The sequence below is a fragment of the Camponotus floridanus genome, unplaced genomic scaffold, assembly GCF_003227725.1.
Source record: "Camponotus floridanus strain SB8 unplaced genomic scaffold, Cflo_v7.5 scaffold62, whole genome shotgun sequence".
NCBI classification, from domain to species: domain Eukaryota; kingdom Metazoa; phylum Arthropoda; class Insecta; order Hymenoptera; family Formicidae; genus Camponotus; species Camponotus floridanus.
The window spans coordinates 447998-463658 of record NW_020229792.1 but is presented as its reverse complement, the minus strand read 5'-3'; the positions used below and the strand labels follow the sequence as shown (position 1 = coordinate 463658).

The following is a 15661-nucleotide window of genomic DNA, read 5'->3' as shown; positions in this document are numbered from 1 at the left end:
GTAAAATAATTAAAAAATTTATTTGCTGCAATAGAGAAATTCATCCATTTATAAATCTTTGTCTTTATGTCTAGTTTATAAAATATGAATATGAAAAGATGCCAAGGAATACTTATACATGATGCTTTAACAAAAAAGATATAATTTTCTTTTTATTAAAGAATACTTTTTTGCCAAGACATATAATTAATTCATTGAAATAAATATATAAGGATCTTTCTCTCTCTTCACCTATAGTATTATTTTATAAAAATCTTTGTAACTGTTTTTATCATGGAATTTCCACTATATAGTTATAAAATTAAGTGTTAATACCTAAGATTTTTTTCAATATTTTAATCAAAAAAAATAAAACTTTCATTTTATGTAAAAAATTTTTGTTTTTGTATTTTTATATCACAAAATATTTTTCATATTTTACTTTTCTGTTTTCTACATATAACCATTTTTTTCCACAACAAAAATGTTTTTAATTGTCTTATAGTTTTCTTATTTCATGGAGCAAATTTTTCAAGTAAAAATAAATATAGAATTTTAAAAGCAGTATAAGATTTGTGGGTATGGAATTAATTACATCGTTACTTATATTCAATAACTTGTGCAGCACAATTTAGTTATGTACTATACATATAATGAATAAAACTTATATAAAAAAATTCAATTATTTGCGAATTTATTCCTATCTTAAAAAGTGCATGTATTTATCAAATAAAACGTTTTTAAAAACCTTTGTGATTGATATTTTTTTGTAATACAAATAACGTAAAGATGTGTTGCATATAAATATTATAACTGTATTTTATTTATAAAAATGATTAATGTATTACATTATTACATTTTTTTCGAATTTTCTAAGGTAAGAAATTAGATTTATTATATGCATGTAAGAAATGAAAAAAATGAAATATAACCTCAAAAAAGAGATTACATAAAAAAGATAAAATTTTGTTAAGAAAAAGTTACATACAAATTATTATTGTTAAAAATTACTTTCACGTTTTTTACCACTAAATAATTTTGATATTAAATAACACGTGCTCGTAAATGTCATACATATTCAAATTTCAAGCTCCGAACTGTAACACAATTGCACGTTCAGCTCAGCTGATTCAGCTGTCAGCTGTCAGCATTTTACCATTGTAGAATAATTAAATATGATATCTTGATAAATATGTCATTATCTCTTGAAAAAATAATATCTTGAAACGCACATGAATTTACAAAGCATCATCGTTTTCATCGCAACGTGTGCACTGTGTGACTTTGCAACAGGGTAAAATATCATTGTACAAAAATTATATACACACACTTTGGATTTAAAATTCTGAAAATAAGATTTTTCTACAATTAAAAAATTAAATATAAAAATATTATAAATGATTGCAAGTAAATAGCTTTTCGGGATTTCCTCATTTATATATACCTTTATTCAGGATAAGCAAAAATAAATTTCAACAATTCTAATAATTAAATTGTGCATTCAAGTAACGAGATAAATAGGTTAAATTTCATAATTATACACCTTTTTATTTAATTATTTGAATGCTTTTCACAGATTCAACGAAATATCTTAATTGCATAAAGTTATATATAATGATTATGAATGGAATTTCAATTATATTTAGTTAGAATAAATTTATATGTTTAAATGTTTTTCACATTTCTATATTTGTATGTTTTTACGTCATGTGAATTTAATTAGGAATAAAATGATGCTGTTTGATTTCACAAATGTGCAAAGCTTGGATGATTGGCGAGAAGTTTCTGACACTGTGAGAACTGTGGGAAAATCAAAAGCTGTATTAACATTGCAAACAAGTCAGCTCTTTCAGAGAGCAGTCTTCTTCACATTGCTAAATCCACAACCAAATGGTGCTGGTTTTGCTGGCATTAGAAAGGCAGTAAATTTTAATCTATCAAGATTTAAGAATATTGAAATTTTATGTCGAGGACAGGGGCAAAATAATCATTACAAGATTAATCTCAAACACCGAGGACAGAATTCCAATGAGGATTTCAGCTATGAACAATTCTTTACAGTAAAGTTTTCATTAAGTCTTATATCAGTTTTATTTATCTTCTTTGCTATTATTATATATTTTTCTTCTAGCGTTTTTTGGACATTTCTAAACTTCAGAATTTTTGTTAAAATAAAATGTCATTTTAAAAAGCTCCTTTTATTATAAACATTTTTCGAAATTTTTTCCTTCAGGTGCCAATATCAGACAACGAATTTTTTACGATAACATTACCGCTGAAAGATTTCAAGTCTTATTATCGTGGACGCGAAATTCCGGATGGTGAGCCTCTGGATACAGCAAATATTACTACATTTGAATTTCAAATTTACGGTGGCGTCTATTCGCCAATCAAACAACATGGCGTATCAGCGTTAGAAATAGAAACTGTATCAGTTTCTTCCTAATTGTATTAGAAAATACAAAGCGCACTTTATATACACATATATAAAGAATCTTTATTTGTGATGAAAACATTGCTATATGATATAAATATATCTAGTCTCTCTCTACATTAAATCTTTTTGATATATCTTTGACATTAATAATTGTTATTACATCTTTTCGTTATATATTAAAAATACAAAAGTTTCAAGTCTGTTTTTATAAATGCTTGGTGTTACTTGTACCAAAAAATGAATAAAAGAAAATGTTATTACAACACGTAACAATCAGCATTTTTAATATTATGTATTGTGAGATTTTTGCATGTATTTTTCTAAATTCTTCCAAAACTTATCAAATTCAATTTGATAATGTTTGTGAAAAAGAATGTAAAGTATGAATTATATTTTTAATTAATTAAGCATATAAAATATGCTTTTCAAGATTTGAATTAATGGATAATCTCCTTTCACCACTCACTTAAATATGTTTCTTCAAGGCAATTGTACAGTTTAAGATTTTGACTCATTCTGTAAAAAAATTATATAAATATATACATATACATAATATATATAAAAATAAAAGAAGGACAAAATAATCATTTGCTTACTCTTTAAAAGCCTCGCCTATTTCTGCGACTTTCGAGGGATGACATACTATGGTAGTTTTACATTTTTTTGGATCAAACAATGGCTTGAGATACAAAGCCGCCACACGAGTCACATCATCCATAGTAACGGCGGCAATACGTCGCACCATTTGATGATTATAATCATGTGGCACGTTTCTAAAATAGGACAATAACGATTGAGTTACAATATCACCTATAGTTTTTTCTTGTTCAATAATCTCGAAAATCAAAGATGATTTCGCCGATTCGTAAAGCAGCTTTTCCCATTTATCGCCAGCAAGATGCGCTTCCTGCAATAGAAAATATTTTTAATTTTGTAATATTATTTTAAAAATTAGATATGCATATCAATTATGTATAGTTATTATTTTTTATTCAAATAGCAGTTTTCTTGCTGTTATCACAATATTCATTATGAATTTTTTAAATTTTATATCTGATATGGATCTATTTTCTACAGCTCTTGTTACATTCTTAATAAAATTATTATTATTATACATACTACTATCGACTTCGTCTCCTTGTATGCAGCTACCGCATTTGTAGCTTTAAAAAGAGTCAGATACAATAGTCCTTCATTTGGTTTAGGATAAATACTGTATCCGTATGAAAGTCCCTGTCCTCGGATTAACCTCCACATGGGTCCCTGAAATTATATATTTCGAAATAACTGCGATTTGATCAATTTTCAATTGGTAATTATCATAGGCTCACCTCCGTTTGTGTCAAATACTGCAAACAGACAGCCAAAGCTGGCAGATCAGGACTCTGATAATCGCTTATACCTGGACAAGTCTGGCAAAAGAATGAAGATTCTATACATCCCAATCCCGTGACACAACCATTGAGAGTAATATCCTCTGCAGGATTCATCAATAACCAGTCAGCAGTAACATTAAGTCTAAAATTTATTTATTTATTAATCTCTTATTGCTGAAACTTATTATTTAAATATTAATATATTATATATCTTTATATTGTAATCTTTTTAATTAACTCAAACTAGGGCATTTAAGGAATCAAAATGCCCTAGTCTAAAGAAGAAATTTAGAGTTGTTTAAGTTCAATAAATTTTTATATTGGGCTATCTTAAAAACAAATATTTTAACTTTACTATTTGATAAAGAAAGGAAAGATTTTAATTACAATTCAAGACTGTAACAGATTATAAAAATTATTGATTAAGAATCTATTTGGCCTTTTTCTAAATTATTTGTCTTGCTTGTAATACAATAAAAAAAATTAAATTAATTAGAAATAGCATCCAAATATTGCGGCATTTAAATGATTTACAAAAGCTATGTTTACTTTGCCTTCTCTGATGTTGCCACATCAGAAAAAAATTTATTCCATGGGGCATAGACGTCTGGAACTTGCACCGTTAATTTATCGACATTAACAGCTATATATAAAACCATATTTTTCAATGATGTTACAGTTTTTCTGACCGATTCGATTTCTGCTATAACTTCCTTTTGGCCTACATTATCATTCAAACGTTCTATCATATCAGTAAGAAATTTTTGTTGCCGTAACATACTGGATGTAAAAGGATTGCTATCTAGAAATTAAAAAAAAAGCATAAAAATATAAATCTTTTACACTTTGTCATATTTACATTATATTGTATTTTCAAGTATACAATTATTGATTAAAAAAAATAAAAGTTTACCTTTATTGTATATTATTCCTTTCATTAAATCGCCCACTACTTTATGTCCCCTTCTCTTTAGTTGGGCCACATCATTTACCATTTTTGCTGCTATTACTTTTAATCTATCAACTGTTAATTCAGTATCATACAAAAGCTCTTTAATCCACTGTACACCTTTCTCATACTTTTCTAATTCAATCTATGCAAAAAGATAGCATATGTGAAAATTATAATCTTTTTTAAATAATTATAATCACTCTTTCATGAAAGAAAATATTAAAAGCAATTTATATATTACTTGAAGCATTAAGTAAATACTATGACTGTAGGATCCACATGAGAATCTTGTGGAATTATTAAAGCCAATTTGTGTAGCAGTGCCTATAGTATCAGCTTCCAATATGGCTACTATTTCTTCATAAGGAATTAGTTGGCCATCTCTTCTCACTGGAGATTCCATAATAACTTCCAACAATAATGGAATATATCTTCTATATTCTCTACTAATAGAGGCAGTGTCCATAACGACAAATAGCTGAATTTAGAAATAAAGACAATTAATTAATATATGTCATATTCAGTAATCAATGCAATAATTATTAAATATAATTTTATAATGTTTTTTCAAAGTGAAAGATTTCTTTTACATATTTCTGAAAATTATATATTTTAATTAATAAAAATAATACTCACATAAACAAAGTTTGTGTTAACATGATCTAAATAGGTAAAAAATGGCAGTTTAGTGACATCTAATCTAGAATGCTGTTCGGACGTTTCAGTCGTGTAACTTTTGATATGATGAAAATTAATGGACTCTGTGCTAGGTATAGGCACATTTGCTAATACTTCATCGGGTACAGGTTTCTTAAAAATAGCAATAATAAGGTTAAAAGTCATTAAATATAAAATATTATACAAATATTGTCGATATTTATATAGCAGCATATTTAGACATATACTTCGTTTTCCTTAATGGCTTGCTGAAGTTCTATCTCTTTTTGCTCTAAACCATTAGTTCCCAATTTTTCTATCTGTTTGGCTATTCGTTTCTCCTCTTCTTGAGTTAACGTGCGTTGCTTTTCTATACTAGGTATGCCTTTCACAACAATCATTGGTGCAAGAATAAAATATTTTTTAAGAAGATTTACCCAATATGATTCAGGCTCATTTTTTAATTTCTTTAGATCGCGTATACTGTTTAATCTCTGATCAAGCTGTTAAAGAAAATAAAGTCAAATATAATCTCGATATATTAAATAACATGTAACTTGAATAAGTGTAATAATATAACACGTACATCTTCATCTGTATTTCCATACAATATATGCCCAAAGAGCATAGCTGCAATTGTATCATGCGGATCGTTTTCCAAGGCACTAAGAGTTTCAAGAATATTTCTATGGATTACAGCCTTCATTCTTCTCATGTTTATGTTACCAACACAACAGATATCATTCAATACTTTCAGCAAAGAATCCTTGAGCAGAGGAATTTTACTTTTCGGCACATTTTCAAACATAAAGCTCAAGGCTGAAGTCGAAAATTCATATGGTTCATAATCCACATTGCTGGCATAAGGATCATCTCTCTCGACAAATTCCTTCTGCAGCGGACTGACAGATGTATCAGTAAGATATTTCAAAAGCAAACAACAACCAAGATAATCATACACTTCATATACTGTAGAAGGTCCTCGCCAAGCTACATAAACCATTCCATTGTCTTCATCATCACATGGATAATAGACATCTAGATCCATACTTTTTGTAAGTGGTTCAACTACAGTCTGCCAAGGCCTTTTAAATGAACCCCTTTTTCCCTTCAATTTAATAATTTTAAAGTTAAAAAAAATATATAAATATAAGAAAATATAAATTAAATATTAAGATTATGGTAAATTTAAAAATTATTAAAATAATGTCAAGATTATATATATATCTCTAAAATATACTTGTATTAAATATTGTAATATTTGTATCTAAAATATATTTGTATAAAATATACTTGTATTAATTTTTAATAATATTTTTAATAACCTTTAATAATAATTTGTAATAGTCTGTCTTTATCCTACACTATCTTTATGTTATTAACTTATAAAATTAACAATTTGAAATTAAATTAATAATGTTAAAATCAAGTTTAGCATACCTTCAATATTATTTTTTGTTCTAAGGGCATTAATGCTTGGAAAACATCAGCATGTTTTACTTGACCTGCTATAAATACAGTCAAGTTTTCTGGTCTATAAAAATCCTTATGATACTGTCTAACTTTCTCATTATTAGTACTTTCTCGCAAGTTTTTCAACGCGCCTATTTAAAGATAAATAATATTTAAAATACAAAGTTTGCGATTCAATCATGTATAAATTTTCATATATACCTCCAGTATTAGATTTATATCCACATTTCCCAGGATACATCGCTTTTGATAATTCTGTAAGTGTTATACATTCTCCTGTATTTTCTTTACCTTGCATTTCACAGTAAACTACACCAGCATCTTTTCCTTCACCAGTGATATGATGTACTTCTGTAAGAAACGCTGCATCCTAACAAAATATACAGAAGCATTAAACACCTCATAATTTATATTAAAAAATTGCTACTCTTATATAATAAAAATTATTAAAATCTTACCGGAAGAGTAGGATAAAGAATATGTTCAAGATATATTGGCATTAAGGAGAGGAATCCTTCGCTACCAGCTGTTGTCATAGTATAATAAGTATGATCCGAACATGTATGAGCATTAGTGCCAGATGCAAGGCATCTATTAGCCCAGAGATCCAACAGGCCCTTGTAAGGATACTCCTCGCTCCCCAAGAAGATAAGATGTTCCAATGTGTGAGGAAGACCATCATCATCAAATGCTTCGGTGACTGAATTGATGGAAATAAAAACAGATTAACAATCTTTTCATTGTCGAAAGAGTTGACATCAACAAGCATTTACAAAATTATTTCTAATCTAAATATGCGTATGTCAATTACCCAGGTTAAAATAGCCGCTGACAACTGGTCCATCTACCTCTGCGATACAAATTGTAATGCCGGTATTCGTGGATCTGTACATATGGAACGGAATCGTATCGTTGACTTTTAGCGAACATATTTGCTGAAATCCGCCCATGTTTCCTCTCGGGGAACTGTCGACAGGCGGCATATCGGACAAATTTAGACGCGTAAATCCCGTCAAATATAATCGCTCTTAACACCAACCCTTAAATCCAACTGTACGACGAACGATCGTGAAGACTGTCAGACACTGCGTTGACATTTGAAGATCCTATTCGTGTAGAGTGATATTTAAGTGACCAATCAGAACAAAGAAATTTGTGCTTCTTTTATCCTGATTGGTCAATTGGGCGTTACTGTACTTTACAAATAAGATTTTCGATCGTACCTTGACAATTTTTGACTTTGCTAGGAGATTTTTAGATCATTCCTGAAAGCGATACGCCCTCTGTGAACGTTAAAAATGTGAACTACGAAGCCACAAATGTTCTCAGAGGGTAACATATAGTGCACAATTTCTGGTTTTGTTCCGTGCTACGTGCAAATGGCGAAGTGCACCGGTAGCACCAGTGCTATATAGCAAGACGCTTGTCTATATAAATATAAATAAATTCTTAATTTTAATTTTTTAAGTAAAATTTTGTGGTTCTCTCTTTCTTTCTCTCTCTATACACACACACATATATACGCACATGACAACGAGACCGTAATATATAAATAACGCGTTACTATTCTGAAATATTCTATGCATTATATAATTTACACGCGGAATATTAAATTATAGAAAAATTTTAATATATTTATAGATTCTTTAATTGATTATTTATAAAACAATTAATTCATTTGTTTTGAAAGTAATATATAAATATAATAAATAATAAAAATAATTTTTATAAATTATTTACCTATATGTATGTGTGTGCCACTGTAAATATAAAAATAGTTTATATTCTATATAGTATCGGCGTATGTTATCGCCAGCATAGCTTTCAGGTTGATGAGAATACTGAAACCTCCTCACTCGACAAATGTCTTTATTAAGGTGGAGATACATTAAGGAAAATTTTTTTTAATTTTATTTTTATTTTCTTTTAATGCAAAGTTTCCAAACAGAGAATATTATATATATATATTACATAATTATAATATTTACAACGTAAATTATAATTAATTTGCAATTACATAAAGTACACATTAAAAAATATTAAATTATGTAACATAAAAATAATTTCATTACAAATATACATATACATATATGTATATATATTTCAAACTATATTATAAAATTTAATGCAGAATATATAATATACAATGTACATTACAAATATATATTACAAAATGTAATACAAATTTAATATAAACTATAATTTGAAATTTAATACAAAATAAAATTTATTACACAGAATTACACGAAAGTGTCTCTCCAAAGTATACGTATAATATAAAATTTATTAAAAATGTTTACATAGGCGACAAGACTGATTTGTAGTAATTAATTACGCGATTTTTATTATTAATAATCGACATACAATAATAGAATTTAATTAGTTTTATATAAATGTAAATAATCATGATCAAAAGAGTCATTAATCAAATTATTGATCATTTCTTCGATTGTTGAAGAAAGTATTTGCATTATTGGTGTATACCATCAAAAGAAATATTCAAAACGCGTAAAGATAAAACAAGCTTCATAAATCAAAGATTAAATTACAAAATAAATCACGATTTAAAATTCGCGAGAAAACGCGACGAATAAATAAATCGACAATAATCGAATATTCGGTTACGAGATACGCATAATTTTTATAATATCATAATCGAACTCATCAATAGATACGCGCGCGACATAATTATTATCATACGAATGATGATACACAAAGATATTTTGATAAATATTTGTGGTCCGTATTGTTTATGAATATAAAATTTTGTTCAATTTATTTGCGACCAATATTCGACTTTATACGAATTTCGCGATCGAGAATAAAATACATATACCATTGCGCATGATTAACTAAATAAGATAAAATGAACTTTATAAAGTTTAAAATATCATTAAAAAATCTCATTATGGCCACGTTTATAGAGAATAACGGATCGAACGATTTTATCAAAGTCTCTCTAATAGTTGATGTAATAGCAGAGCTTAATAAGATTTAAATAATGTAAAACAATCGCGATTAAAAGTCATTAATAAAATTACCGAATGTCTTCTAAATTATAGAAAAAAATATTTGCACTACTAACGCGTTTTGGGCGAACTATTACAAACAATATTTAGACGTGGAAAGATAGACAACGTTTCGATGTATAAGTCAACGATTAAATTATAAGATAATAATAAATTATAAGATAAATCGCGATTTAAAATTCGCGAGAAGACGCGACGAATAAATAAGTCGATAATATGCGGAATACTTGATCGAGATACGTATAATTTTTATGATATAATAACCAAAGCTCTCAATAGACACGAGAGCGATATAATTATTATTATTTAAATATAGAAAATCAAAGATATTTCGACAATCATTTGAGGTCTGTGATGTTTGCAAATATATAATTCACCGACCGATTTACTTGCGAATTTTTATAAGACAAATTTAAAATTCGCGATAAAACGTAATAAATAAATTGATAATATTCAAAATATTAAATTGCAGATACGCGAGTGATATACCAGTAATATTTGGTAAAAAGAGAAGTGATTTTAAAAATGGAGAACAATTAATATCTTGTTTCTACATCAGATTTCACAAGATCAATTTACGAAGAAAAATTAAGTGATCCATTGAATGTTCCGGGAACTTCACTGTAGCAAGGAACGAATTCCGGACTATTCCCGATAGCAATGATTTCAGTAATAAATCAACGACAATTATCCCTCGTTATTATCAATTCATGAAATTGATATGCACAGAAAACATGTTCTTCCATTATTAAGAAATATATTTCTTTATTGAAAATTAAATGGATATAACAATTTTTTTATAGAAATGTGATTACGAACGATTATATTTTTAAATAATGAAATACATGCATCATTGAAGTTTGTGTTAAATGTGCGAACACAATTTAGGGTACCGTTCGCACGCGCAAGACGAATCGAATCCGATAACAGCAAGATTTAAAAAATTTTAATTCGAATAGTGTACAAAATAAAATAAATGAAATAATTTTAAATATATAATTAAAATATATAATTAATTCTAGATTAATTCTCTAGCTTCTTATTCTTATAACGTTTAAATTAATAATTTTTTTCTTTTAATATCTTGCTGATATAGAGGTACCCATTCGATTCGTCTCGAAATTTTTAAGCATTCGCACATTTGATGTAACATTCATGTATAATTTCGCGTATATATAATATTAATAAATATTATAAAAATATTTTGGATACGTTTATTTGAGCATGTATTTTATTATACATATATATAAAAACTAATATTCTAAAATGGCGATGTCCAATACCTGTAAATAATTATATTACAATTAGTTATTAATACTTGTAAATCCAATACCTGTAAATAATTATTAATTAATAAAATATATTCGTCCGTAATCATTTTTATCATAAAAGTTAATAAAAGCTAATTATAATATGAAATTATTTGAAATAGAAATTTAGAAAAATAGAAATTTATGCACAATAGCTATATCCATATTCAATCTATTATTAAATCTTTCTGGTATTAGACAATAATAATACCAATCCTAATAATGACAGAACATTTTTAACGAAGAAAAGAAAAGATACATTTCTCTCATCTAAGTATATGTTATTTAAATTAATTCAACGTTAAAGAAGCGTACGGCGATCATTAAATTACTGCCGAAATTATTGCTTTCGGAAATTGCCAGGAAAATCTGGGATTAATTTCAATCTTACAATAAAAATCCCCAATTTTCAACGGGATTAGACCGAATTTTCACCGAATTAGACGTCACGAATGGATCTTACAAGAACCGATAAGAAATAATTCTCTTGAATTTTATATTCGAAGCATATAATAATAGCAGATTAATAAAATAATTTTATAAATTTTAAAAAACATTATTAATAATTCACTTATAACTTTATAAAAGCTTACATCTTTACAAGATTATAGCTTTAATTTAAAAATCTTTTTCTTTAATTCTCTTTTATTTAAATATAAATAAAAAATATAAATAAAAACATCAAATTAATTATTGCGATTAATAGTTTAATTTAAAGTACAATAAATATATTTAATATTTAATATATAATACAATTACAAATTACAAATAAATAAATTGCTTACCACAAGGTTGCTCTGCCCGAGCCTGACGCCTCTTCCAGGCCTCCTCCTCCTCTCATGTTGTTGGCGCGCGATACTCTTAATGACACTCCCGCATTCGCGAGCGATATTTTTATACCGCTATTTTCGTTATTTTACGCGCAATACTGAACGGCACTCCCGCACTATTTCGATGCGATTAAAAATCTATATAAAATATTTGATCGCGCGATGTATATACCTAACGCGACGCGTGACGAAGCGCTTGCCGTCCGCGGCACGTTGATGGCATCGACGACGCGAAAGGGTACTTAGCTTCTCATTCAGGCACCTTAAGATTTATCATAAATTGAAAAATTTGAGATAAATCTCAAGGCACCATCCAGGTACTAAGCCCTCCCACCGCGACAAGGTGTACCCCATGGGAGGATTATATTATATTATAAGTAATTTTATATATAATATAATATATAATTAATTTTGTAATATACTAGATAAATTTTAATTTGCAAATATAAATGATAAATAAAAATATAAAATATAAGAGAAAATCTATTATATAAAGCAATGCTCAAAATAATTATTAGAGAAAGAATTTGATAATATATGGAACGTTTCACATTACTACCTCACTGCTCGAAGGCCACCGAGGGAATGATCGTAAGTCAAAAACATTACCGCGATACTGTTTATATCGCCAAGGTTGACTATGTAGAGAGAGAATTTGATAATACATGAAACGTCACTACTTTATTGTGCGAATGATCGTAAGTCATAAAACGTCGTTGAAAAATATACTATGAATAATTGCCGATTAAGAAAATTTAAAGCATTGGTCGAAATTTATTTAATTTTAATAAGTATCGTTAGAGAAATTATTATAATAAGTATTAATAATCGAAAGATCATAATAAAATTAATTTCTTTATCCCCTTTTATGTTCCCTTTTTCAATTTTTATTCGCAGTAATTAATGATTGCGATTCAATAAAGATTTATCGTTGCGATACAGTTTCATGTTCTTTATCATAAGTTAATTAATTTATAATTATTAATAATTATATCAAATTATGTTTTGATACTAATTTAAACCTTATTTAGAAAAAATATTTGATAATATGCAAAGCGTTTCGAACCATTACTTTATTGCTCGAGTGTTACCATGCGAATCATAACGAAGCCGTGACATATAAACAAAATTGCGCTAATGTTTATATTGTTTATATTGTCAAAGTCGAACACAGTGTTACTAATAATTCATTGTCAAAATATTTTATGTGTTATAACATATACGTATATATGAAAATATTAAATTGTAGAAGTTTTCAAATTTATAGATTAATTAAACGATTATTTATTTTTCAATTAATTAACATGGAAAGCATTTTGCATCACTATTTTAGATATTTTCTTTAGAGAACTGCGCCACAAAATATCACAAAATATCGCAATATAAATAAATCTAAACTATTCCTAGATACAAAATAATACTTTGCACTCCAAGATATCGCAAAATATCGCAAAATATCGCATTGTAATTAAATCTATACTATCCGTAGATAATTAATATTACACTGCGCCCATAAATATCGCAAAATATTGCAAAATATCGCAATATAAATAAATCTAACTACCCCTAGATAATAGAGAATATTACTTTACGGCCACAGATCGGGGAAAATTTCTAGACTTTACTGCTCAAATGTCATCGAGCAAATGATAGCAATACCATAACATACAAACAATAGCACCCCACATAGTATATTATACTAAAAGATAACGAAAAGATGTCTTTTTTAAGTTATTTTTTTGACAAAGCGAAAAGATGTCTATGAAGACATCTTTTCGCTTTATCGAAAAAGATGACATAAAAGAGACATAATAGTATGTGGCACGTGTATCTTCGCTTGCCGCTACACGGCAAGCCACTCTTAACTTTTCTCGTATTTAATATTTATTACGAAATGTATATAAAGAATTAGTAATTAATATAAAATTTGAAGCATATTTTTGCCTTTTACGAGCAGTAATGAGGATACTGCTCGCACGCATCAATCAGAGAGAGCCACATACGTGTGCTATGCATTGTATGCATGTGAGCCGCATCTTTTTCCTGACATTACTGTTTATCAGTTTAATTTCTGACAAATTGAATTTAAAATAATTTATTTATATATATTTATTTATATAATTTATTAATAATCTGGATTTCTTATTGAGATTCAGAATATTAAACAGATTATTATAAATTAGGCGGATAAATGAGAATTAGTCCATTTATTGTGTGTATTGAAGTATTTCTACTACCGAGTGTCGATAATCTATATAGAATGAATCAAGTCATCTTTTAGTCAACATATGGACAAGATTAAAAAGTCACTGAATTCGGATCATGAGACGACTTTTAGCCATCTTTTCGTTGACTTAACGATGTCAGTAATAGATGGCTGTGACAAAAAAATGTCCAGTTTTAGTAGTACTTTTAGACGACTTGGTACTGTGTTGGATGTTATAATAGAAATTAATATAGTTTTCGTAATAATTATATATATATATATATATATATATATATATATATATGTATATATATGTATGTATGTATATATATGTATATATGTATATATAATTTGAAATTAACAAAAATTAGTTTTATTTGTCTATATTAGAAACGTGAAAAATATGTTTTGTTAACTATATGGTTTTAAAAACGTTTCTTATTAATGTCTTACGATTAAAAAATATTGGATACGTTGGAATATGGATACGTTTAAGAAACATATATAAAACGAATGCGTGCTACCTCGGGCATCATAGCATATCTTAAGTTATTTATTGACGACAGCCACGTGTCATAAAACGTTGTGTTACGTAGTCTATTAACAAATGATAATTAAAGGTTAACTGTCGATTTGATATCAATGCTGTCTTGTTGCAATGCAGCGAAAATTAAATCAAATTTCAATTTGTCTCGAAAATATTATAGTTCTAAGAAGTGACGTAGAAGAGATGATATATTGAATCCAATAAATATTATTGTTATATGTATTGTTTAACCGACATAAATAACTTATTGTTAGTTAATGAAGAATAAATTGTAGATGGATATGCATGTACTAATACTTGAATGTTTGTTTTCTTACGATACTTATTAGATATTCAACATGTGTATTTTTGTACTTTATATATTATATAAGATCTGCACACTTTCATAAATGTTAATACACATTTGTAATTTTCTTTTCAAGCTTTTTTTATATTATGTTTTTGAACTTTTTCTTATTTCAAACTGTACATATAAATCTTTGTACGAAAACATACATATATCATTGCTGTGGAAGGAATAAATTTTTATAAATTTATAAAATATTTAAAAATACGTCTATTACTATGCATGAATTTAAAAAGAGACCATTACATAAATATTTGTTTAATTATACTTAGTTATTCTTAACACACAGAATTATTCTTAATTATTCTCAGCAGAATGTTTCTTTAATAATATAAAAATATTTTTAAAAATAAAAATGTTGTATATCAATTAATATATGAATGGACTGAATAAGTCACAAAAGGAGATCGGAGCATTACAAAATTATTTTCAATTATATTTTACGTAATTTAAGTATTTATCACTTTTTTGGAAAAAGTAATTGATTTATAGCAGGAAAAAGAGAGAATTTGATTGAAT

At 27.3% G+C, this 15661-nt stretch overlaps 2 protein-coding genes across 3 annotated transcripts; one reads left to right on the top strand and one right to left on the bottom strand.

Moving 5' to 3' along the window:
• The first annotated feature begins 1024 nt into the window (after nucleotides 1-1024).
• LOC105254660 lies at nucleotides 1025-2444 on the top strand. Its single transcript, XM_011263472.3, has 3 exons — nucleotides 1025-1273; nucleotides 1703-2039; nucleotides 2213-2444. The coding sequence occupies exons 1-3, from the start codon at nucleotides 1212-1214 to the stop codon at nucleotides 2423-2425; spliced, it is 612 nt and encodes a 203-aa protein (XP_011261774.1). The 5' UTR covers nucleotides 1025-1211; the 3' UTR covers nucleotides 2426-2444.
• A 251-nt stretch (nucleotides 2445-2695) lies between these two features.
• Nucleotides 2696-7961, bottom strand: LOC105254659 (uncharacterized protein C05D11.1). Of its 2 annotated transcripts, none has more exons than XM_020028566.2 (14): nucleotides 7686-7961; nucleotides 7333-7574; nucleotides 7076-7244; nucleotides 6849-7005; nucleotides 5988-6516; nucleotides 5650-5904; nucleotides 5381-5554; nucleotides 4986-5222; nucleotides 4706-4886; nucleotides 4342-4594; nucleotides 3748-3934; nucleotides 3536-3679; nucleotides 3013-3323; nucleotides 2696-2932 (listed from the first exon to the last, which is right to left on the bottom strand). In XM_020028566.2, the coding sequence occupies exons 1-14, from the start codon at nucleotides 7855-7857 to the stop codon at nucleotides 2872-2874; spliced, it is 3072 nt and encodes a 1023-aa protein (XP_019884125.1). In that variant the 5' UTR covers nucleotides 7858-7961; the 3' UTR covers nucleotides 2696-2871. The 2 variants fall into 2 exon arrangements, with proteins under 2 accessions (XP_019884125.1, XP_011261773.1); XM_011263471.3 differs by having other exon boundaries at nucleotides 5988-6509; nucleotides 6842-7005; nucleotides 7686-7857.
• Nucleotides 7962-15661: the final 7700 nt, after the last annotated feature.